Source organism: Astatotilapia calliptera, chromosome 11 (genome assembly GCF_900246225.1).
Source record: "Astatotilapia calliptera chromosome 11, fAstCal1.2, whole genome shotgun sequence".
Taxonomy (NCBI): Eukaryota; Metazoa; Chordata; class Actinopteri; order Cichliformes; family Cichlidae; genus Astatotilapia; species Astatotilapia calliptera.
This window is the reverse complement of record NC_039312.1, coordinates 49,573-73,318: the sequence shown is the minus strand read 5'-3', so window position 1 is coordinate 73,318 and position 23,746 is coordinate 49,573. Positions and strand designations below refer to the sequence as shown.

The following is a 23,746-nucleotide window of genomic DNA, read 5'->3' as shown; positions in this document are numbered from 1 at the left end:
TACAATTCTGGATGTCATCTCAGTCAGGTGTGGTGATACTTTCCAAGTCCACTAGGGTCTGCTTGAGTCTCATTGACTTAAATTTTCCCATTGGATAGTGAACATTTAAGAGATGTGACCATGCTAGCCCCGAAAGATGAATTTAGATTATTTAACAAGACATGGACTCATAAATGTTGGTTTCGACTCATTTAGAGTAAAGCGTCATTCGCTTTTATACAAACGTACGTATGAAATGTGTAAAAAATTATCCCTTTCATAATAAAAGCAGGTAAGTTATATTGTCATTTCTCACAAAATGAAAAACCTGTAAGGCATCTCTCATGGAGAGTTTATCAAAGAGTGTTTGATAGCTGAAATGTGACAAACTGTATGATGTATACTTTATTATCTGGGAATCCTAAACTGACCCCACTTAAGCCAATGTGGAGTCAGATCCGCTCGAGCCTGTCGTCTTTATTCATTAAAAGCCTCTACACAGTACTGTATATGTTTAAAAGACGAAAGTTTTAGGCAGGTGAGAAAAAATGATGTTATCAAACAATGCTTTCAAAAATAGAAGTGTTAATCATTTGATTTCATCAATCAAGAAAATGCAGTGAGTGAACAAGAGAGAAATATAAATCAAATTGATATTTGGGGTGACTTCTTCTAGGCACACTTGCACACAGTTTTTGAAGGAACTCAGCTGGTGGTTCTTCCAAACATCTTGGAGAACTAAGCACAGATGTTCTGTGGATGCAGGCTTCCTCACTTCCTTCTGTCTCTTCATGTAATCCCAGACACACTCCATGATCTTGAGATCACGGCTCTGTCTGCCGTACCATTGCTTCCAGTACTTCTTGTTCTTCTTTATGCTGAAGATAGTTCTTAATGACTTTGGCTGTGTGTTTGGTGTCGTCGTCCTGCTGCAGAATACATTTGGAGCCAATAAACAATCATTTATATTTCTGAAAGCATTCTTTGTTTACAGCATTTTTTTTTCCACACCTCCCTAAAACTTTCGCACAGGACTGCATGTCCTATTACTCTGTCTGTATTAAGATCGTGATCTATGCCCTGATGATTTGCCTCAGGTTCAGGAGGCAGTGAAGTGTCGTGTGGTGGACCGACAGGAAGACACCAATGGAGATTCAGGAGGTTCATTTCAGAATGGCCATGCTCAGCTAATGGTATGAAGAGCTAAAATTTGGAGAAATTTGATATGATGTGAGAGAATATTTAAAATAACTAACTCTATGGAATAATAAAGCGCAAAAAGGGGTACGCACTTTTTGCTCCATTCTTGAAATTTTGACTTCTAAACAGCTTGAAAAGGTTCAAGACCTGTGTCCTCCAAATTCTGATCTTCTCATCTCAGAGCACGAGAGAACTAAAGCATATGTTTAATTTTATGGAAAATATACATTTTTTTTTCTTAAATTCTGATCTTGAAAATATTTATAAAAACCCCTCAAGATAACTAACCTAATAGAAATTTATTAAAAATAATGAAGTCAAAGCATTGTTTAGGAAATGGCATCGTGTTAGAATCATGATTAGAATAAAACAAGTTAGGAAGAGGTCAGAGTGACTTACAAGAAGAAATTCTACAAAACCCAAAGCTCTTTCTCTTCAGCTTGTATCCAAATAAAAAAAATATAATAAAACTGATTATTAATGAATCTAAGTTTTGTTGATTAGTCTTCATTTTCTCAATGTTTATCTGCCTTTGCTTTAAAAATATACCATCACATTGACTTGATAGCTAAAAGTTAGTGTGCATGTGCCCTGAGCAGGTATTCCATTGATTGATGCAGGCTGGACCATTTCCCTGGTGTCTTTTCCCCATTTCCTGTCTTCACTGCAGTCGCCAAATAAAGGCTTAAAATCCCCCCATATGATATTTTTCCCACGTCTCCACACTTAATCTAATATTTATTGTTTTCTGTCCTCAGACTGACTTTGAGAAAGATGTGGATATGGCTTGCAGATCAGGTAAGCTCCAGGTTGAGCGTGTTTGAGTTTGTGTGTTTGCATTTGATTTGACTTTGGGAACTGTTTCTCAGATGCTACAGATGTCTCTTGTGCCTCCTTCTCTGTATTTTGACTGCGTCAAATTCCTCGTTGTTGTTGGAACAGATGTGAGCCGTGTTCCCTCTCATTTTTGCGCTTGTGCCGTACAGTCAACATCACAGCAGCCTCCCTACGCCAAGGAGCTGTTTTGACAAGAGATGCAGCACATCACTGCTGCGTAACTCCGTTTATCCCAGGCTGATGGGAGTGGGATGAATGTGTGCTGAGCAGTTATATGCAGATAAATATGGCTGTCTGAGCCTCTCCTACACTGATGCTGTGTAATTAAGTCCCTCCCAACAGCGCTGCATCAGATACTGGTTGATGCTCTAAAATCCACTGGGAGTGAAAATCTGATTACCTCTTGAGACAAGATATCAAGAAAAGTGTCTGGAAGAGAAAAGCTATTCAGAAGCAGACAGGCTCAAGCAAGGGAAGACAGAAAAGAGCAGAGAGAAATGAGAGATGTTTAATGTTTGTCAAGAGGGAGCAGGAATGGCAGAAAACGATCAGGGGATGTTTAGTACGGAGCATTGTCTGATGTTGTTCAGCAGCCTCGACCTGGTGCAGGATATGTTTGCTGCCATATGCCAAATGCTGTTATTGTGAAAAAGCTTGGGCCACGAGGTCATGCCGTACCCAGCTGAATGTTACGTTACTCATGTCAAAACTGGTTACAACCTTTTGCTGTAGGAAGCATTTTCCAATGAAAATCTAGTGAAGAAATTCCAGGACTTTACACCGGAAAGCGACACAGAGGTCTGGAGGTTTTTTGTGCACTAAAGCAATACCTTTTAGAAGACGAGCATATTGATAGAACTGCAAGCACTTGTATGTCCTCATGTGGAGAAAAAATACTATACTGTGTGGCTTTGTTTGACTTTCTTCACTCCAGTTCTCTCGCTCTAGGATTTCTGGATGTGTTTAGCAGGTATTCAATGTAGCAAAACTGAAGTCATAGGCCAAGACTTTATGTAGACAGGCAACACAGGTATTTTTGACAAGTCATCAACAGTACTCGATCCCCTTCTGCTCCAGTCTGCACGCCATATGTCCTTGGGCAAGATACTAACCCCAAGTTGCTCTCCGATGCATCCGTTGGAGTATGAATGTGTACAAATGTTAGATAGAAGAGTATAGAAAAATGTTGTTTGAATGGCTGTGTAAAGCACTTTGAGTGCTCATGGAGTTTAAAAGCTCTATGTAAGAACCAGTCCATTTACAAGTCACTGTAGCATTATTCTTTCTTTTGTCTTTAGTGTCATCCACAATTGAAAAAATCCCATCACTCTTAGTTTGGAAGTTTATTAGTTGCTAACCTTGTCCTTCCATCTTGTATTTTTCCTACCAGCTAGGGGGCTGGCCGGGATATGATTTTCTGCTTCCCCAGAGAGAATCTGTCAGCACTGGAGGTTTTTTTTGTTTGTTTTGTTTTTTCTCTTTGCTCTGGTTACCCACTGTGATCACAACCTGCAGCAGTTAGAGATCAGGTTAAGGTGCTCAACCAGAGCAAGGTGTGTTGCTCTGAAATGCAGTCCAGCAGTAAAATAAGAGACTCATCCAGGATTGTATTGGTTGTCAGACGTAGAGGGAAGAATCTTATAATTTCAGTGATTTAATAATTGATTTATAAAATCTCCTTGTTTCACACAGTGCAAAAGTAATGTGTTTATTACTTACACACATTCCGCTGCTGGTTTCTTCCCGAGATTCCCAGGTGGAGAAATTGCATCTCACACAGCTTTTCTCTCTTTCTGGTCTCTTTAGGCACCATGAAGCGCTCATCCCTCCAGGGGGAGGAGAAGGCCTCCTCTGGGACCCTCACTCTTCAAAAAGGTTCTAATTTTAACACCATGCCGGCCAGCATGGCCAAGGTTCACCTCCAGAATGTGGCCGACTATACGAGCCACACTTTGACGATGCGGAGGGAGAAAGGCGCCACAAAAGGAATCAGTACCGAGCTGCCGGGTGCCAAATCCATCTACATCTGCGATGGCGAACTCTTCAAGCAGCTGGATGGAGATCTGCCTCGAGGGAACGGTGAAGGCAGCAGCTCTGAGGGGGCTGGCAAAGGCCCGGGATATGTCATTCTACCGACAAACAACACGGGCACCCTGAAACCGTCCAAGGGGAAAGAGGAGCAGGCAGCCAAGTATAACATCAGCATTGAGCAGCTGCCTCAGACCAGGCTTATCCACCTGGCTAACCCTGTCAGTGGAGAGCCAGTGCCTGGCTTTGGGCTGAAAAGCCTGCCTGCTGACCAGGTCAGTGTGTCATGCTCTGACAGAGACTCACCTGCGCACAACCTGCAGAATATGCCCAGAGACTCCAAGGTGGCCAACAACATGTGTGACGGAGGAGAGTCTGGAAATTCTGGAGTGGTGTCCAAGAGTGAGACTGTCTCCACACTGTCCATGAGCTCGCTGGAGGTAAGACGGAAAAACCTCTTAATGTATTGAATTATCAGCCTCATACTTCATATTTAACATAATACATGCATGCTGAGTTGTGTTTTGTGCTTATCATAAATTCTCAAATGAACAACCAGATGTAGGCTGTATCGGAGACTGGCATTTTATTATGATTATTTGGTGAATGCTCACATATTTGAGTGAGTTTCCTAATCTGCTAATATGATTTGGTATTGATAGTTTCGATAATATGAATTTAACAATCGAACAATTTTGCTATTTCCTCAGTAAAAGTAGAATTCTGTGTATTCCCATCAGAATAACAACAGACAAACCACTCTCTTCTTTTCAAGCAAAGCATTTGCCATCTTGTCTACCACTGCTAGGTTTCTGTCAATACAACTCTGCAAGGCCTTCGAGTTCTGTAGCTCATACACAAAAATCCCTTTCTTTTCTGGAAGGGTTGTAATGTGAAACAGCCCCAGGACATGGGGACTTTTTGTAAACAGTTGTAGAGAAAGAACATAAAAACACATTTGGAATGAATTATTGAGAGTGCTTCTCAAACAGCAGGGTGGTGGGTACATGACTTTGTTGTTGCTTTGATGGGTTTAGTGATGTGGAAATGGACATCATGCAGAATTTATCATGTGTGATAATATAATTCACAAGTCTCAATGTTCTTTTACTGCCTGTTTGAGAATTTAGGGTTGCATCACTGTGGTGAATGTCACTTTCATTTTTATCACATCGATTTATTATAACTTTCTCACTAAAGGGCTATCAAACTCTAAAGGTGCTGTAGCTTTTTCCTATTAGCGAATGACGCCAAACATTCTGACTGCTACACTACTGTGTTATTTTGCATGGTCTGCAGCCATTCATATAGAAAAATTGGGAAACCAGTGACATTTTTTGTATTTGCTTTCTGGAATCATTTACGTGGCATGGTGCGTGCCACATGTGGTGATGTATGACCACTACAGCATCAGTGATGCTCGAGTGGTCGAGTTAGGAGGATCGCCTAGGGGCAAAAAAGAAAGATTTTGAATTTAAAGAAAAACTTGGCTGCAGCAAAACTTGTTTGTATACGTTGTTGTCTATAGTTCAGGTTTCAGGCTGGTAGTTTTTGCTTTATCTTTTTTTGAGACGAAGCTAAAACTCAGACAGTACATTCTCCCAAAATTTAAACAAAGGGATCCTCATCCACCTAAGAAAGGAGGTCAGAAGGCTCTCTGGATTCCAGCTCTTCAGTAAAATGTGTTGCTGACAAACAGAAGAGGAACACTGGTCTGTGTAGTCCTTCAGCTGCATCTCACAATCCAACAGAAAACAAGTTGTCCTTTTCCCTGAGCTTCACCACTTCAGCTTCAATGAAATTGGGCTGTGTAGTTTTTGTGTAATTTTGCTTGCAAACAGATGGCCAGCATTGATTCTTCTTGTCTTGGTGGACTAATAAAAAACAACATTAATTAGGTCTCCACAGAGATGCACCATCCCACATATTTGTCAGTGCCATTATAATCTCCAATTCACATCACAAGAAGTATCTCAACATTTTGTCACCCGTGTGATGGCGGCATCTTTGAAAAGGTTAGTTTTCATAGAGCTCCTACTGCAGACAGAAGTGGCGGGATAAGATCGCCACAGAGCAGTCAGGCTTCTGCTTGCTGGTGTCTTTTCACTTGGGGGGTAAAACACACTTCTATAATTTGGTGCGAGACGGCAGCTGCCACGGCAACCAGGCAGCCTGAAGGTCAGGTCTTCCTTTACCACTCTGTGACTGAGGACCGAAAGGTCATTCGGTCACAATCTGTTTACTGCAAACTTGTGCCAGCAGGATCAAAATGACCAGCAGCGAACCTCGTTTCCTCCCTCATGACTCACTGCTCTTCTCTGAGTCCCAGAGACGCCCTTTACTAACTACCTAATGTCCACATACGCAGTAAAAACTGCCGAGAAACACTTGCTACTCAAAAAACACACAATATCAAGACACATCTTTAATTTCTCTGTCTCATCTCCCTCCAGAGACGAAAATCACGCTATGCAGAGCTTGACTTTGAGGTAATTTTTAGTCTCTTTGATTCCTACAGAGCTGTTTAGACTTCAAAGCACAACATTTTTGCATACATTTATTTTTAAAATAGGAGTGATGGTCACCTGTGCTGTTTACTTTGTACATAACGTGCAATGTCCCTGTGTAGAAAATAATGCACACCCGGAAACGCCACCAGGACATGTTTCAGGACCTGAACAGGAAGATTCACAGTGCAGACAAGGATAGAGAATCTCCACCTGTTGACGCCAAAGCTGCCAAAAGATGGAGTGTGTCCTCTGCCAGCAGCGACAAGACCAACATGAGTGTAAAGAGTTTAAATTTATTCTGTTCTGCCCCTTCCCTCCCTAATATCTAATGTTCCCCTTTCCTTCTATAATTAGCAAAAATTACCACACTTGCTTGTTGATTTGTAAGTGCAGCCGTTTTCAAAATTGTCATTTTTTTCTATTGCAGTGTGCTATTAATTTTCCCAAAGGAGCCACATGAGAAACTGGGAGGGACACTCCAATAAGCTTAAAAAGAGGTCAAATGATTAATGTGCTGTACTGAATTCTGTATTGGTTTCTCATGTGGAAGGACCCTTGGGAAAATTCACTGCGCACCCCTGTTACAGTGTTAACTTATGCATAGGCATTATTTGTGTATGGCCATATAATCTCCAACTACAAACCGAACCGAATACACATAATATTGCCCAATTCAGATACTTCGGAGATACATATATATGTCGTACACTGTGTGAACGACGTGCTTAATTGTGTTGTGCATGAGTTTAAACTAATGAGTGCAGCAATTAGTTCACTTGACAAAAAATGACACAGGATTTGACACTAATTGTCTTCTTACCTGTGGAATTTGCAATTTGTTGAGTCTCTGACTGCATATACCAAGGACTTATGCAGTAAAGACAATTTATCAACAATAACATGAAATTATAACACCAAAGGTTGCACCGAGCTACCTAGATAGAAGCATTTCAATGAATCCTTCTTCTACTAGCTGAAAATTCTTTGGTGTTTTCTCTGTTTTTGCTGCTTGGCCAAGGCAGCTGCTAAGGAAGAGACATGTTCCTGTTTTTAAGTATACCATTTATGCTCATAAAAGTTGTAGATGTCCATGCGAACAAAATACTGAATTTTAGTATGTATGCAATTTTAGATGCAGCATCTCTTTCCAAGCAGTCAGTTTCATATGTAAATATTTGTGACAGAAATAGAAGTATAAAATTGAAATTGATGCTATGAAACTGAAATGGAGGTACCACATCAAAGTTCTGGTAGTAAATGTAGCTTATATATAGATTCTGAAAATAACAAAAAAAAATATGTAGAATGGTGGTGCAGGATCTGCGTGCAACCAGGGCAACCCCCACCTCCCTCCATACTAATGCCAAGATGTGAAACATTTAAATGGGACAGATGATTTGTTTAAAGTACTTTGGTACTTTAGCTTGTCATAAATATTGTGCACCCACAGGCATGAGAACATAAGAAAAGAAAGGTTGGCTTCAGCTGGCTACTTTCATAAGGCCACACTCTGGGTGTAATGTTACTTGTAAACTTCTGATAAGCTTGGAAGTATGGTGCTAGGAGCATCCCTAATTGTGTGTATGGTTGATAATAAATGCCCCGTTTTCATGGATAACGAGCTGACACATTTAGACAACAATGCCACTTGTTGCTGCAGCAGATAGCGACACATCAGATTTTAGTCACAACATGTTGAATTTTGGTTAAATGGGTTTCAATTCTTTAACTGATAATAAAGTTGACCCAGCCATCACAACCTTAATTGTGTAATAAAATGCTTCCCACAGAGGCTGTTTATTTTTTTAGGAATTGTATGACTGTCCCATGGCCCTGACCATCTTTCTTGCTTCAGTAAAGCATGAGCTGTGATAGAAAGGGTAGCGACTGCCTTTTTGATGGTCTTAATGTTTGGAAGAGTAAATTTGATCAGACGATTGTAAAACTGTCAAGCATGGTGATGGTAGCATAATGCTTACAGTGGTACTGGTATATTGTATATTGAATTGAATAATGAAGAAGGACGACTACCTCCCATTCTCCGTTTTTAAAGCAGGCTAACCTTAAGCTTGGCTAATGGCCTTCCCAAAGCGTCAAAACATGAACCTTATTGGAAATTTGTGGACTAGGCTTAAAAGCCAGGTTCAGTAAAGCCATCAAAATTTAATTAGGGGTGTCAAACCTATGGCCCGGAGCAATATCTGACTCGAGATCCAGTCTGCAATATAATTTCATATAGAGCTGGGCGATAGAACGATAACGATATGTATCGCGATATAACTTTTACTCGATAGAGAAATTAAACTATCGTGATAGAGCTCGCCGCTCTTGTCCTCTTAAAAAAAAAAAAAAAAAAAAAGGTCAGCCAATCCAAATTAAGTAGCGCAGAGCCGAACCAATCACAGCCGCAGCGTCACGTCGCGTGACTTGTTATGTAAAGCACAAGTGCCAAGCCGCACGTGTGTTTGTTTGGGAAGCAGCCAGCGCGTAATGGAGGAAATGAGTAGTGTGCCGACTAGAAAAATCAACCGAGCGTGACCTTAAGAGAAAACAGATGATGGTTCCAACGCCGGAGAGATTGTCGAACGGAAGAGCCATAGAAGTTCCGTAGTGTGAAGGTATTTCGGCTATTTCAAGTCTGACAAAAAACAGAGTAGCGTGCACTGTAAATTGTGCTGAAAGCAAGTCTGGAAATACAATAAACTGGTGCATGCGTCACACTGCGCCACGTTATTGTTTCGGTGAAATGAATTTCTACAATACTGTTACTGTTCATTCTACTCTCTGCAGTGTTTAAATGCTTACATATACACACAGTTACTGTCCCTCCACACATACGACTCTGTTCTGCTTCTATGCCCCAGCTTTGTTTACTTTTTCCCACCGAGGCTTCCAGACTTCTGATTGGCCAACATTTCTGCACGGTTAGGAATCTAGCGCCACCTGCTGCTTTGGCATGTTCATAGCAGCGTTTTCCTTCATTTCTGCCTTTATGTGTGGACGGAATTATTTTTTAAAACGAAAACGGAAAATCTCAGTTTTCAAAAATACCCGTGTACGCGTGGACGTAGCCTCAGTCTCTGACTGGAAGCGCTAATTCATCATTCGGCTTTTGTCAGACTAAAGTAACTGTTAAAACTGTTTGAAAAGCTCAGCTATACAACAAGGAGAGATTGAGAATTTCCTTTTAGTTCTCAGTTTATTTGATATTGAAAAAAGTTAGTCAGTTTTGTCTGTTCTTCTGTAAAACAAACTAAGATTTATTTTTAGAATTAATATTTTGTTTCTAAGTGGAATTGACAATTTAGTAGTCTGTTTCGTTTGTTCTATTTTGAAACTTAAACGCTTTAGCGGCTGCCTTTTGTGTAGTTTGTAATATTTGCCTTTATTTATCTGAAAAAGTCTCATGTTCCTTAAGTACATCTACCCTGTTGAACTTATTATGGGAAATAAATATTTAAATAAAAACAAGCTGCTGATTATTTCACATTTTACTTGTGAGCAACGGCACATTTAAATCTTACAAATATAGTTATTTGGCTTATATCGTGATATATATCGTTATCGCCTGAAATGAAAAAAACATATCGTGATATGAAAAAATCTCATAACGCCCAGCTCTAATTTCATATATCAGTTATTAGTGGCTCATCATTATGTGAAAGTCCAATCTTCAGCCCTGCTGAGATCCATACAAGGTAGGGGGGGGGCCGCACACCATGCGGCCAATCACATGCAAAGACAGACCGGGATCATACCATTATGTGAAAGAAGGATGGGGTGCAGATGTTCCAGAGACAAAACAAGACTGCAAAGCTGAGTACAGAATTTATAAAAATGAAACCCGTTTTTATTTTCAGCCATTTTGCAGTGTGGAAGTCAAAAGGTTTCAGACTTGTCCAGGCCTTAGACCTCATTTGTGTTCTTCATAGTCTCACAGGCCTGACTCAATTTATAATTCTTAACTTGTTAGATCTGCTGCTCACCACAAACAAGCACAAGCAAAAATTTTGGACTTTTAACTGCAGTTTCTCCTACTGATGAAAACCTCCCTTATGGTCGTTCAGGTTTTTTACAACCTGAACAGTTAAAACAAACAAAAAGCTGGACAGTCTGGGCAATGAGCTACCAGATTTTTTTTCCATAATTTTGCACATTTATTTCTTATAATTTACGTCAAAAAGAGTCGTGCTGACAGATTTCTTTCTTTGTCACAGCAGCGTTTTCTTTGCCATATAGAACAATTATTAAAAATGTAACTTCTTTACATTGACAGAATGGGGAGTTTCACTGGTCTGGCCACTTAAGGTCAAAGTGTGGGCCACAATGTAAAATGAGCTCGACACCCCTGATTTAAATAACTCTACCAGTTCTTCCAAGAAATATCAGAATTATGCCAAAAGCTAGTTGATGGCTACCAAATCATCTGGTCGAGGTGGAACTTGCTAATGGACATTTAATGAAATATTAGTGGGTGTTTATGTATATATTTGACCTATATTTATGCTTTTGAAACATCAAATTTTTTTTTAAATCATTAAAAAATGTGTGCTATATAGTCATTCCATCCTGAAAAAGAACAGTCAAGAGAAATCATTAAAAGTCCTAATTTACCATGATAATCATGACCATAATAACTTTTGACCACAACTGTAATTAAACATTTTGCATCTACTCAGTATAGATTGAATCAACAATCTACGTCCATTCTGTGGTCATTAGAGTTATAAGTATAGGTATTGTTTTAGGAAGTAGGCGAATAAATATTTGCTTCTGCTAATGAAATTTGGATAAGAACTCATGTGGCATTGTCTCACATTGATGCTGGAGCTGAGAGGTGATTAGCTTAGCTTTGCATAAAGAATGAAACTATGAGGGGCAAGTTTGGAATCAAGCAGAGAGGTAATTCTGTCTCATAACTTCCCACATAAACAGAATTGACAGATTCTGTTTGTGTTCTGTATGGACTGACCCCTTTGACAGTGAAGGCTCACATGAGGACTCTGGCATTTACAGTTTGTTTACAAATGACTCTCTCAGAATTATTTCCAACTAATAAACTATAGGTGTGTGGCAAATTCTAAGAACAATTTGAAGCATCAACACCTACAAGAATGCATCTGTTAGGTCTGTTATGCTGTGGGGTGGATTTGGGTGCACTTGTCCTGATAGAGGGGACCAAGTCAATACACACTTGTCCTGAGTGGTCTCCTTTATCATATGATGAAACATTTCTTTCTGTCCTGGTGGGAGGGGTCTCTTCCAGAATAACTCACTGAACAGTGTTTCATCATTCAAACCATTCAGTAAACCTACTGAATGGTTTGAATAGCATGCCATTGATGTGAATCATATACTCTGACCTTAAGTTACCAGAGTAACGTACTATGACACATGTAAGAGTTTTCATGTCATAAATCTCTTTTATACTGGATAAATGACTATGGCAACTTATGCACATAATATTTACTCATGGCTTTGCAAGCAAGCGGTGATGTTTCTGTATTGATTCCTTTTATTAGTTGATTCTCAGAGAGAATACATGCAAACTCGATGAAGTATACGTTGTACTTTAACAAACAAAGCAGTGCATTACAGTTACAGCAGTGCAGACTGTATGTAAATAAGTAATGCAGAAAATATATAGGTTAAATATTCTGTTTGTTCCTGATTTGCTGCCAAGTCTATATGATGCTGAATTTCAGTAAATCAAACACAGATTATGGAACGGCTCCATTGTCCATCCATCACATTAGAACAAATGGCAGCACAATATGATAGGCTGCTGTTAATATAGTAATAACTTATTGATTTACAACAGCTTTGCTGTCTTGCCTTACTTGAATCCAGTGATAATTTTTTTCTTTATATCTCTCCATGATCTGACTGAAGTAGGTGGACATCGATCAGTTCAATTTGAGTGGAAGACGAGCCAAACAATGCTTCAATTACTGTTTTATATGAGCACTCACAACGGTTGAAGCACAAAGCCTTGACTAACAAAGAAAATAAATATCCCAACCCAGGTTAAACAGCACTCTCCATTATTGTTATCCAAACACCAAATGAGAGTATATGCTTTAAAGAACTCGTGTTCCACACTTCAACTAGAGGTCAGAAGTAAAGAGCATGTGGTTTTTATCACTGTATAGGGGCCTAACGAGACCTGATATTGTGTTTTTTCTTTGTCACCCATCTGCATTTAAATTTGAGAACTTTGTTGTTCACTTTAAATAACAATTATTACAGTTTATGATGTTCAGCTTACAAAATTGTGAGTTTGAAGGTTTTACCTACAAATGCACATTGGGTGTTGTCGTCACCCCGGTGGGTGGGTGGGAAGGGAGTTTGGACACCCAAGTTTGTGAATGTGAAAACTCGAAAATGAGGCAATATAGGAGTTTCAAACTGATACCAAAGGTGTGTCCACTCAAAATCTCAGACAAGTTTGCATCTCAGTGACCTCGACCTCAAGGTCAAGATCAAAGGTCAAATTTCCTGGAAATCTTGTGAATTGAAATTACCTAGTTTAGGCTGTACGGTACCACTAGCTGCCGCCAGTATTTTTACATTTAGAAAGAGGTAGACAAAATCTTCTACAAAACTGTGCTACAAAGTGTCCTAATGCTAATCTCAGCTTCATATGGGATCATTGGGGATCTTTAAGTAAGGGTTAGGGTTGGGTTTTTTGCTTATCAACCTATTAAATACTGTTGGCATAGTTTAAGGAGATAGAGGAGTGAAGTCTCATACATTCATTTTGGCATGACTTTTTTTATGTTGTTGTTTTTTTCATATAACTTCATATTAACATAACTCTGCCAGTAACCCTAGATGGGTCTCTGGTGACCGGTTGAACGTTAACAATTTGAAATGCTAGACTGATTCTGTAAGGGTATAATAAATTGACTGAAAAAGGTGAGGAAGAGCCCCCAAAATAGCTAAAGTACATCAGCGATTCTAAGAGATGAGACAAACCAACTTTTTTCTTATGTCCGTTTCCCCTCAGGACAAACAGCAGACCCCGAGCAAGAGGGCGTGGGAAGGCATTCGTAAGACCAACTCACCCCCGTCCTGGGTGCGGAAGGACCTGGAGACAGTGGCGGTCTCCCCTCTTGAGCTGCAGACAGTAGAGTGGGAGAAGACCAGTGCAACCATTCCTCTTGTGGGCCAGGAGATCATGGACCTGCAGACAGAGGTGTGACCCAGATTCTGGCTCACACTAAACAATTCCACTTTCGCTCCAGAGCTCTCAGACAACCAAGCAGACACACGACACACATACTGCCCTACTGTGTACTTCTATTCAAAGGGTGGATGTAGCCAAGACCGTGAGGGGGCAAGGAGGGCAAGGAAAAGAGTCACGATTACAGAAAATCAAGTTAATGAATTAAAGAGAGAATGAGATAACGGTGTCTCATTCTCTGTTTCATTTGATGTTTTTGAAGTCACCAATTACTGGTCATCTTCCTGTATATGATCTTCAGGCTTACGCTGGAGACAGATTGCCAAAGTAGCAGACAAAGCTGCTATATGTGCATCATTAAGTCATGTAATAAACAGCATAGCAAAGGTAATCACACGATGTTTACCCCTGTATTAAATGGTTACGATGTAATAATCATGATTATGTCTCTTTATTTTCACTGTTGAGAGTATTGTTGCATTGCTGTTCTGCTCTCTTTATTCCTGACCAAATTCTGATGTTGTATGCAGCTCAACATGCCTCTGAATTTCTCTCTTTTTCAACATAAGACTTGGGAAGAAAAAATTCACACGGCATTTGAGGAGGCAGACTGCCAAACATACACCCATATGTGCCCCTCAGTGCCGCTCCCTGCTCCCCAACAATCTCTAACGCCTTATCCCACCCCTCACGATAGTAGGCCAAGGCTCACCCTGCAGCGACAAGGGAAAAAACGGGGGAGAGTGAGAAAAAGAAATCCAAAACATCACGTTGAGCCAAAATGGAAAGTTGCCTTCTCATCGACGGACACCTCAGAGATGGTGGAGCGCATGCCGGCGGGCTTTGCGCTCTGTTCGCTTTTCAACCTCAATACCGCCTAAAAGAGGGACAACGTGGACGTCCAAAAGGAGTACAGCAAACACGAGTTGGTTGGGTCAGTTTCTTGATGTACAAGCAGGCTTGATACAGTTAATGCAAACATGATGCTAAGGGAAAAAAGGTATTACTGTGTGTGTATATGTGTGTGTGCGCGCACTGAAAAAATGGAAGATGAGTAAATCCATAGATCTATCGATATATATGTTATGATGATTACAGATAATGACACATACAAGGTAGAGTAATATAAAGGATGGTGGTTGCACACAGAGAAAGCACAAGGCTCATTTGGAGTCCTGATGTACAGCATTGTAATTATTTCAACAGAGTTCTACAGAATGGATTTTAGCCTATAAATATCTTTCTTACTGTGCTTGGGGATAGTTGTCATCATTATTATAAATATGAACATGATTATTCTGATACCAGTCCTTCCTTCCCCTCCCCCTGTCCTTTCAGGGTATTGGACTATACGAGTGTTCTGTATCACAGTGTAACAGTGTGTGTTTTGATATCACCGCCAGTCACTCCCTCAGATCTGTATTTGTCGAAAAAACCCTGACTGCCGACCTCTGCGCTCCTGCTTCCTCTGACCTCTGATTTGCGCCCCACCCTGGCACACACACACACACACACTCTCTCTCTCTCCTCCCCTCACTCCTGTTTTTATTTCACTGGGGTCGCCTTTTTGTTAATGTACAGTTTTCAGAGCACAAAATGAATGTGTCTTATTTCTAATAAAAGCATATCTATATAATAAAATAACACAAGTCTGCTTATTTTCTTACACAGTCATTCATCATAATACATCATGTGATCTTACAAAATGATTTGTTTTTGTTATTGTTTTGCCAACAGTCTCTCGTGAGCATTTGTGAAATACAACATTTAATCTATTTGTGTTCTTGAATGTCAATTTGTACAGAAATGCATTTCTATTTTTAATGGCTATTGATCTGAGTCCATCAACTTAAAGTGAAATTATTTCAAAGGTGAAAGTTTTGCTGTTTTTGTTTTGGTGTAAGTCAATTTACTCATCAAACTTGAAACTTCAGTTTTAGTCCTGCACAGAGTTCATTAGTTTCCCATTTTCTGTGGTACTAAGATGCCATTACATGTTGAATTTGTGTAGGTGTGGGCAAAACACTTGGTTTGATTCAGAAAATAAAACCTGAACTGACAATGTGGCATGGATATTGTAAATGGACTGGTTCTTACATAGTGCTATTCTACCCTACCTGAGCACTCAGAAAGCCCTTAAGCTAAATGAGGCATCCCTGACATTCACACTCTGATGGATGCATCGGAGAGGAATTATGTTATGAACTATGTTGTCCCAGGATATTTGGGATACAGAGAGGAGCAGACAGTGACTGAACCACCAACCTTCTGATTAGTAGAGGAGCTGCTCTACCTCCTGAGCTGAGGAGAGCCACATCCTGTATATTAAACTTTACATTTAAACTAAACAAATGACAAATCAAAAGTGATTCCTGTAAAGCAAATACTTAAAAGTAGTTGTAGAAAAACATAGACAAGCTAAAGACATGCAGCAGAATAAGAGGGTGCAGGAGAGGAGTAAGACAGTAAGAGAGCAGTGAATAGGGAATAGCAGTGAATCAATGCACGGCTTGGGCTATGGTGCCAGTCTCCTGGAGAGGGGCTGGACTCTGTCACAGTCTGGAGTTGCCCTTGGTGAGAAACTGTGTGCTTGGGTGGGTATCGTAGTATCCGCGTCCTTTGTGAGGTATTCTGACATGTCCCACTGGGAGAAGGCCCTGGGGCAGACTCAGGACACGCTAGAGATCATCTCTCGGCTGGCCTGGGTGTTCTCCGAAACAAGATGGAGGAGGTGACAGGGGAGAGGGAGGTCTGGGCTTCTCTGCTTAGGCTGCTGCACCCGCGACCCAGCCCCGGATAAGCGGAAGAAGATGGATAGATAACAATATGATGTAACAATAATTTTATGAATAGTAGCAGTATTGATAGTTATTCAACTCAAGGAATGTTCATTAAGTTTTCTTTATTGTATTTTAACACCGTCGCCATCTGAGTATTGTTTTGAGCTTACCACTCATTAGTCATTCATTAATCACTCAAGACTCCCTTAAAATATTTTTGTATGCGTTTTTTTAGACATTGCATAAAAACAAACTTCACAAACCTTTGTTTGTTCTGTACAAGTAAAAAAAAAACTAATAGTTCTTTAGAATTGTTAATTCATTTGCATGTTTACTGATACTATATAAACCAGTTTGTGTGAGCATTGTAACATCTTCTTTTTACAAAGAAAATGCAGTGTGTTCACTTTTAGTACACAAGCTTATAGCAGGGACATAAGATGGCTTCAGAAAAATTTACTTTAAGATACATTTAAGAAAAAAAAATAGCACAGGAAATTCAGTCTTGTTCTATATGAAGTTTTTAAGCTCTTTTTACACCTTGTAATGTGTCCTTGTTGAACTTTTTGTGGGTGATCTGCACTACTGCAACCCAGCTTTGACAATTAGATGTTTCTCTGTGCTGCGATGGAAACTCTCTGATGTGGCCAGTATGCAATCAGCCAGTTTCACAGTCAGCACTTGAAATTATCCTTAGGCCACTTTTGTGAAACGTTAGTTTGTAAGCTAGAGTTTTTTTGGCCTTTCATGTTATCTTATACCACTGTGTAATATTGCCACATGTTCGCTAGTTGTATATACTGTAGTAGTGAAATAATGTCTTGCAGAAACATCACCTAATCACTCAGCTAATCAGATATCACCAGAATATGTTTTTTCTTTATCAAAGCACAGCATTTGTTAAGTTGGGCAAGTAATAATTAAAATCACAAAGAAATGTGTTAAAAAGTGTTAATTCAGGCAAAAAACCTACCCATATGGAAAAGAAATAGAAAACACTTCTAAAAGACTTGAATCAGATGTGGCCTACTTCATATAGTGAATCATATAAGGCTTCTATGATTTACCCATGAAAGTGGCCACTTTCTCATTACTTTCTTACAGTGGGGCAAAAAAGTATTTAGTCAGCCACTTCAACTGTGAGAGACAGAATGTGAAAAAACAATCCATGAATCCACATGGTAGGATTTGTAAAGAATTAATTCGTAAATCAGGGTGGAAAATAAGTATTTGGTCAATAACAAAAATACAACTCAATACTTTGTAACATAACCTTTGTTGGCAATAACAGAGGTCAAACGTTTAATATAGGTCTTTACCAGGTTTGCACACACAGTAGCTGGTATTTTGGCCCATTCCTCCATGCAGATCTTCTCAAGAGCAGTGATGTTTTGGGGCTGTCGCCGAGCAACACGGTGTTAGATTATATCATTTTATGCCATGTTATACCCCTAATTAAAGATTGTGAATTATTATGTAGTTTTAGTTTGCATTATTCCCCTAAATTAGAAGAAGCTGACAACTATTGCATTAGTTAAACTGATTTGCATTAGAGTAGACTGCTGATTTATTGTGAATGAATGATATTGTTTTATGATGCATTATACTGCTGAGTTATAAGAAATACTGTTTGCAGAAAAGTCATCGCCTTATTTGTCTGATTAGAAGAGAACAGAGTATACTGGAGTTTTCTGCCCCATCTCAGCCAGAGCAGATAAACTGGGAGCCAAGGTTGTAGCTTTGGCGCCGTGTGAGAGAAAACATGTGAATGTTTAGGCTTTTTATGATAAGGTGGAGGCACCAGAGGCTATAAGAGTTTGAGTAATGCTCCACCATTTTGAGATCTGAGGCTGTCTGCATACAGTGTCCATCTCCCACGCGTGTGTGCATTAAAATCATCGTTTGACTCAACCCGGCCGGACCAGTGTTGTTATTGTGGTTTTTCTCTTGTGTCCATCCCCAATTTGAACTCGTAACAACAGACTTTCAACTCCCGCCACAGATTTTCTATGGGGTTGAGGTCTGGAGACTGGCTAGGCCACTCCAGGACTTTCAAATGCTTCTTACGGAGCCACTCCTTTGTTGCCCGGGCGGTGTGTTTTGGATCATTGTCATGTTGGAAGACCCAGCCTCGTTTCATCTTCAAAGTTCTCACTGATGGAAGGAGGTTTTGGCTCAAAATCTCAGGATACATGGCCCCATTCATTCTGTCCTTAACACGGATCAGTCGTCCTGTCCCCTTGGCAGAAAAACAGCCCCATAGCATGATGTTTCCACCCCCATGCTTCACAGTAGGTATGGTGTTCTTGGGATGCAACTCAGTATTCTTCTTCCTCCAAACACGACGAGTTGAGTTTATACCAAAAAGTTCTACTTTGGTTTCATCTGACCACATGACATTCTCCCAATCCTCTGCTGTATCATCCATGTGCTCTCTGGCAAACTTCAGACGGGCCTGGACATGCACTGGCTTCAGCAGCGGAACACGTCTGGCACTGTGGGATTTGATTCCCTGCCGTTGTAGTGTGTTACTGATGGTGACCTTTGTTACTTTGGTCCCAGCTCTCTGCAGGTCATTCACCAGGTCCCCCCGTGTGGTTCTGGGATCTTTGCTCACCGTTCTCATGATCATTTTGACCCCACGGGATGAGATCTTGCGTGGAGCCCCAGATCGAGGGAGATTATCAGTGGTCTTGTATGTCTTCCATTTTCTGATGATTGCTCCCACAGTTGATTTTTTCACACCAAGCTGCTTGCCTATTGTAGATTCACTCTTCCCAGTCTGGTGCAGGTCTACAATACTTTTCCTGGTGTCCTTCGAAAGCTCTTTGGTCTTGGCCATGGCGGAGTTTGGAGTCTGACTGTTTGAGGCTGTGGACAGGTGTGTTTTATACAGATGATGAGTTCAAACAGGTGCCATTCATACAGGTAACGAGTGGGAGACAGAAAAGCTTCTTACAGAAGACGTTACAGGTCTGTGAGAGCCAGAGATTTTCCTTGTTTGAGGTGACCAAATACTTATTTTCCACCCTAATTTACGAATAAATTCTTTACAAATCCTACCATGTGGATTCATGGATTTTTTTTTCACATTCTGTCTCTCACAGTTGAAGTGTACCTCTGGTGCAAATTACTGACCTCTGTCATCATTTTAAGTGGGGGAACTTGCACAATCGTTGGCTGACTAAATACTTTTTTGCCCCACTGTATATTGTTTTAGTAAGTATCCAAAACATACAAGTTTAATTTACATAATTTTTCTAGGGATCTCATATCTGTTTTCAGTCTTGCATGCTTTTCATACAAGTTTTCACACAGACAGACACAAACTTTATAAGATTTATATATATCCTTTCCATATGGGTAATTAGTGGTTATTTGTCAAGTGTTATGAATCGCAGTAACATGTTTGAAAAAAATTCGTATGGGGCAACAAAAGGTTGGAAAACAAGGTGATATTTAAAAGAAATGGCTGGAAAAACATTTTTCAGGTCAGGTTAACATGATTGTGCATAAAAAATATATATATTCTTAGGGAGGCTGAGTTTCTCAAAAATAAAAATGGGCACAGGTTCCTGCATTTTAAAATTGTGTAACTTTTTCAGAACAGTGTTCCTGCACATAAAATTCCCAAGATGTTAAATAGCTTATCATCTGCATTATATAATCATCAGCAGATTCTGGGAAACAGAGGACACCTCTGTGCTGGAGAAACAGGGCTGAAAATCAATACTGACTGACCCTCGGGCATATCCTCTGACTAAAAAGGAGAGGGACCATCCAGCTTGCTCTCAGTAGTAACTTAAGCCTACATCTCTGATGGTATGGGGCTGAATAAGTGCCACATCAATGCTGTTATTTAGACAACGTGTAATATTAGATCATATGTATAATGCTGGTATAATACAATAAAAATTTAAAAAATGTTATTCATTTTGTATTCACTTGGGTTATCTTTGTCTAATATTAAAATGTGTTTGCTGATGTGAAAAATAGAGTGACAAACATGTAAAAAACTATAAACCTGGACGAGGGTGAACAATTTTTCACAGCATTGTTATTCTACATGTAGCTACTGTACCGAATGAAGCTTGTTACTCAGATGACTGACACAGGTTACATCCTGTAGCTGTGAAGATGACTGCAGCATTGGGGTGACATAACTGTGGCATTGGTCATGATTATTGCAGTGACATATCATTTCATGGCTACTGTAACACAAAATTTGCAGAGGCTGTGTTTGCATGGGGAGTCAAGATGGGTGTGTTCCTGAACACTGTGGTGTGCTGCCTGTCGTGTCTTATAAAGTGTATAGTGAAGCTAATGTGCAGCTTAGAATGTAGAAAGGACACAATAAACAATATATGCAATCCAGAATAACTGCCCATTTAGTGTCATGTCATTTCTAATTTTTATAATGTTTTCAGAGAGTTCCTCTAAGTTTAGCATGTGATGCAGTCATATTCGCCTGTTTATTTAAACATCCTTCACTTGCACTATGATTCCGTTAAACTCTTCAAAGACTTTTTTTTTTGTTAATCACTTAGCTCTTCTGTATGTGTCCACATACACATTCCTGCTCATACTTACCTTAAGACATGGACTGTGAGCTAGTTCAGGCAGAAAACGCAAGCTGCACTGCATTACTCCTGCAGAATTTGCATTTCTCCCTGTGACGTGTTAGTGATGGTGTTTTAAGCTCCAAGAAGTAAGTGTAATGTCCTCTGCCTCTAACGCCTTGCTAGAGTCGACATTCAGACTAAACTCCTCTTCAAAATGACCACGCCGACAAGAGGGTTTGACTTCACTCCCTTTACTTAGGCCAGTTGAAGTAGGGTAAAACTGAGAAACAACATGAAATGCTCTTAGAAATCATAGATGTCAAATACACAATAACAGTACAAATGACTTGTTTAGCCAAAAGCGTTAGCGAATCCTCTCTTTACAAACATTTCTATTAAGCAAACACTGCAATCACATTTCTTCAAGTAGATTTTGTTCATTAGTAAGGATGGAACAGAATTACATACCGACAATGCCCTTAAAGACCATCTTAAGGAAGACAATTGTCACTACAGCAGAGAACAGGAGAACAGGAGAAGTCTTTTCCCCAAACAATACCATGCACTTTCTGATGACATCATAGAACAGAGACAGATTTGCGCACGTTACACCAGGTCATGCCAGAAGGAGGCACTAAAGAGCAACTTTCTCAGGGAAAATCTATTTAAACAGAACACGGTTACATGTTGACAGAACACTTCCCATCTGAAACTCAGCAGGTTTCACCTACTAATATGACATGGTCAAACACATTTCAGTCATCTGGAGGAATGAGCAAGATCATCTCATTCACGGGTCGGATGTAAAGCTTTGGTCCCTCTTTCTTAATGACCTTCATTTGCACTTTACGCACCCTTCCATCTTTACTGGGATACACATCAACGGTAATACCTAAGGGCCAATCGTTCCTACTGCACTGACTGTCCTTAAGAAGCACCACACTTCCTTGCTTAAGGTTTGGCCGGTTAGATGTCCACTTTGTTCGACACTGTACCGTTGACAGATACTGTTTCCGCCACCCAAAATGTGTTAGACAAGCTTTGGACCCTGCGCCACTGTTGCTTCAATAGGTTTTTATGTCCAAAATCTCTTACTATCAGCGTGGCCTCCTCTCGTGCAACGGGCTGATACAGAGCAGGGCCCAAACACATCAGTGCCGACGTTGCTAAAAGGTGGTTCGATGCTGAGCCTGTCTGGTGGCAAGACTGCCATCTTTTGAACTTCACACCTCCCTCTCAGCCTTCGACAAGTGACACACTCGAAAACAAGTCTATTAATGCATCTCCTGCCACCAACGATCCAGTAACCTGTAGATCGGACAGCTCCTTCAGTGAAGAGACGTCCTTGGTAACGTACCTGCTCATGAAAGTGACGCACTATGAGAGTGGTTACGTGATGCGGTCCAGGCAGAACCAGTGGCCGTTTTCGTGGAACTCTATTTTTGCCTCAATGAGACGACCCCCAATCCTTAATAGCCTGTCTGAGTCCACGGCAACAAGTGAGCTGCTCTTGGGAATGTTGGCGTTTGATGCAAGACACTCCAGTTCTTTTCTATAGACCTCTTGTTGAACTGTTTTGATAATGACTAGCTTACTCTGTTCAAGAATATCCCCGGTTGGAGGTGTGCTGCACTGATGCCAACCCTCACATTTTTGAGCGACACACTCCTTTCCTTTTTTGAAGCTCTGAACAATGTGAATAAGGGTACCAAGAGCCCTTATGAGGGAACTCCAGCATGAGAAGCGATTGAAGAGCCAAGATGTTTGAGGACTGTGACCGACAGTGTTGTGACTTGAGGCCTGATTTCACTGTCTTGATCTGGTTCCAAAAAGTCAAACCTCTGTACCACGGGTGACGCCCCTTCAGGTCAAGACAAGAATGCCAGTCCAGAAAACCATATTGTGTTCTCAAGGCGGTCTGCTGTGATAGACCGTGTGGCGATGTCTGTGAGATTGTCTTCTGTGCAGACATATTGCCACTGCTGTGGCATTGTGCTTCATCTGATTCTCTGGACTCGATTGCTCACGTATACATAAAACCTCCTTTTCTCATTGTAGATATATCCGAGCACCACTTTACTGTCTGTGTAGTAGCTGACTGCGTCAAATACAATGTCTATTTCGGAGGTGATGACCTCAGACAGAGTTACTGCCATGACCGCTGCACAAAGCTCCAACCGAGGTATAGTATGCTCTGGACGTGGGGCCAGTTTGGCTTTACTTGCAACCAATCTAGTGCAGCATCCCCCATCTGCATCCACAGTCTTCAAGTAGGCAACAGCAGCTACTGCTTTCTCTGAAGCATCTGAAAAGACACAGAGTTCTGTTAACTTCCTCAGATGTCTTAACTCCTGCAGAGAATCTCTCCCACACCTTTTCTTTTTCTTCTGGCAATGGGTGTCCCAGTCAGAAGACTCTGAGGCTAGTTCTCGACGCAGCAGTTTTCCTTGAATTGTCACAGGCAAAACAAATCCTAGAGGATTGTACAGGCTGTTCACCATTGAGAGAACTCCTCGTTGAGTGAATGACTTTCTCTCATCCTGAACCCGGTAAGTAAAACAGTCTGAATTCAAGTCCCAGTACAGCCCAAGGTTACGCTGCATTGGTAGAGTGTCAGCAGTAAGGTCCAAATCCTTCAGGTCTGTGGCATGATCTTCACTGGGA

General features: G+C 40.5%; 1 protein-coding gene across 10 annotated transcripts in view; it reads left to right on the top strand.

Moving 5' to 3' along the window:
* adgrb1a (adhesion G protein-coupled receptor B1a) overlaps positions 1–15,384 on the top strand; it is a 208,475-nt gene extending 193,091 nt beyond the window's left edge. For 9 of the 10 annotated variants that reach the window (XM_026184581.1, XM_026184582.1, XM_026184584.1 and 6 more), the window contains 6 exons: positions 1,077–1,172; positions 1,938–1,977; positions 3,823–4,484; positions 6,498–6,533; positions 6,674–6,832; positions 13,564–15,384. In XM_026184581.1, coding sequence (XP_026040366.1) covers positions 1,077–1,172; positions 1,938–1,977; positions 3,823–4,484; positions 6,498–6,533; positions 6,674–6,832; positions 13,564–13,758 — 1,188 coding nt within the window. In that variant the 3' untranslated portion in view covers positions 13,759–15,384. The remainder of the gene's footprint in view (positions 1–1,076; positions 1,173–1,937; positions 1,978–3,822; positions 4,485–6,497; positions 6,534–6,673; positions 6,833–13,563) is intronic. The other variant, XM_026184583.1, reaches the window with a different exon arrangement.
* The last annotated feature ends 8,362 nt before the right edge of the window (positions 15,385–23,746 follow it).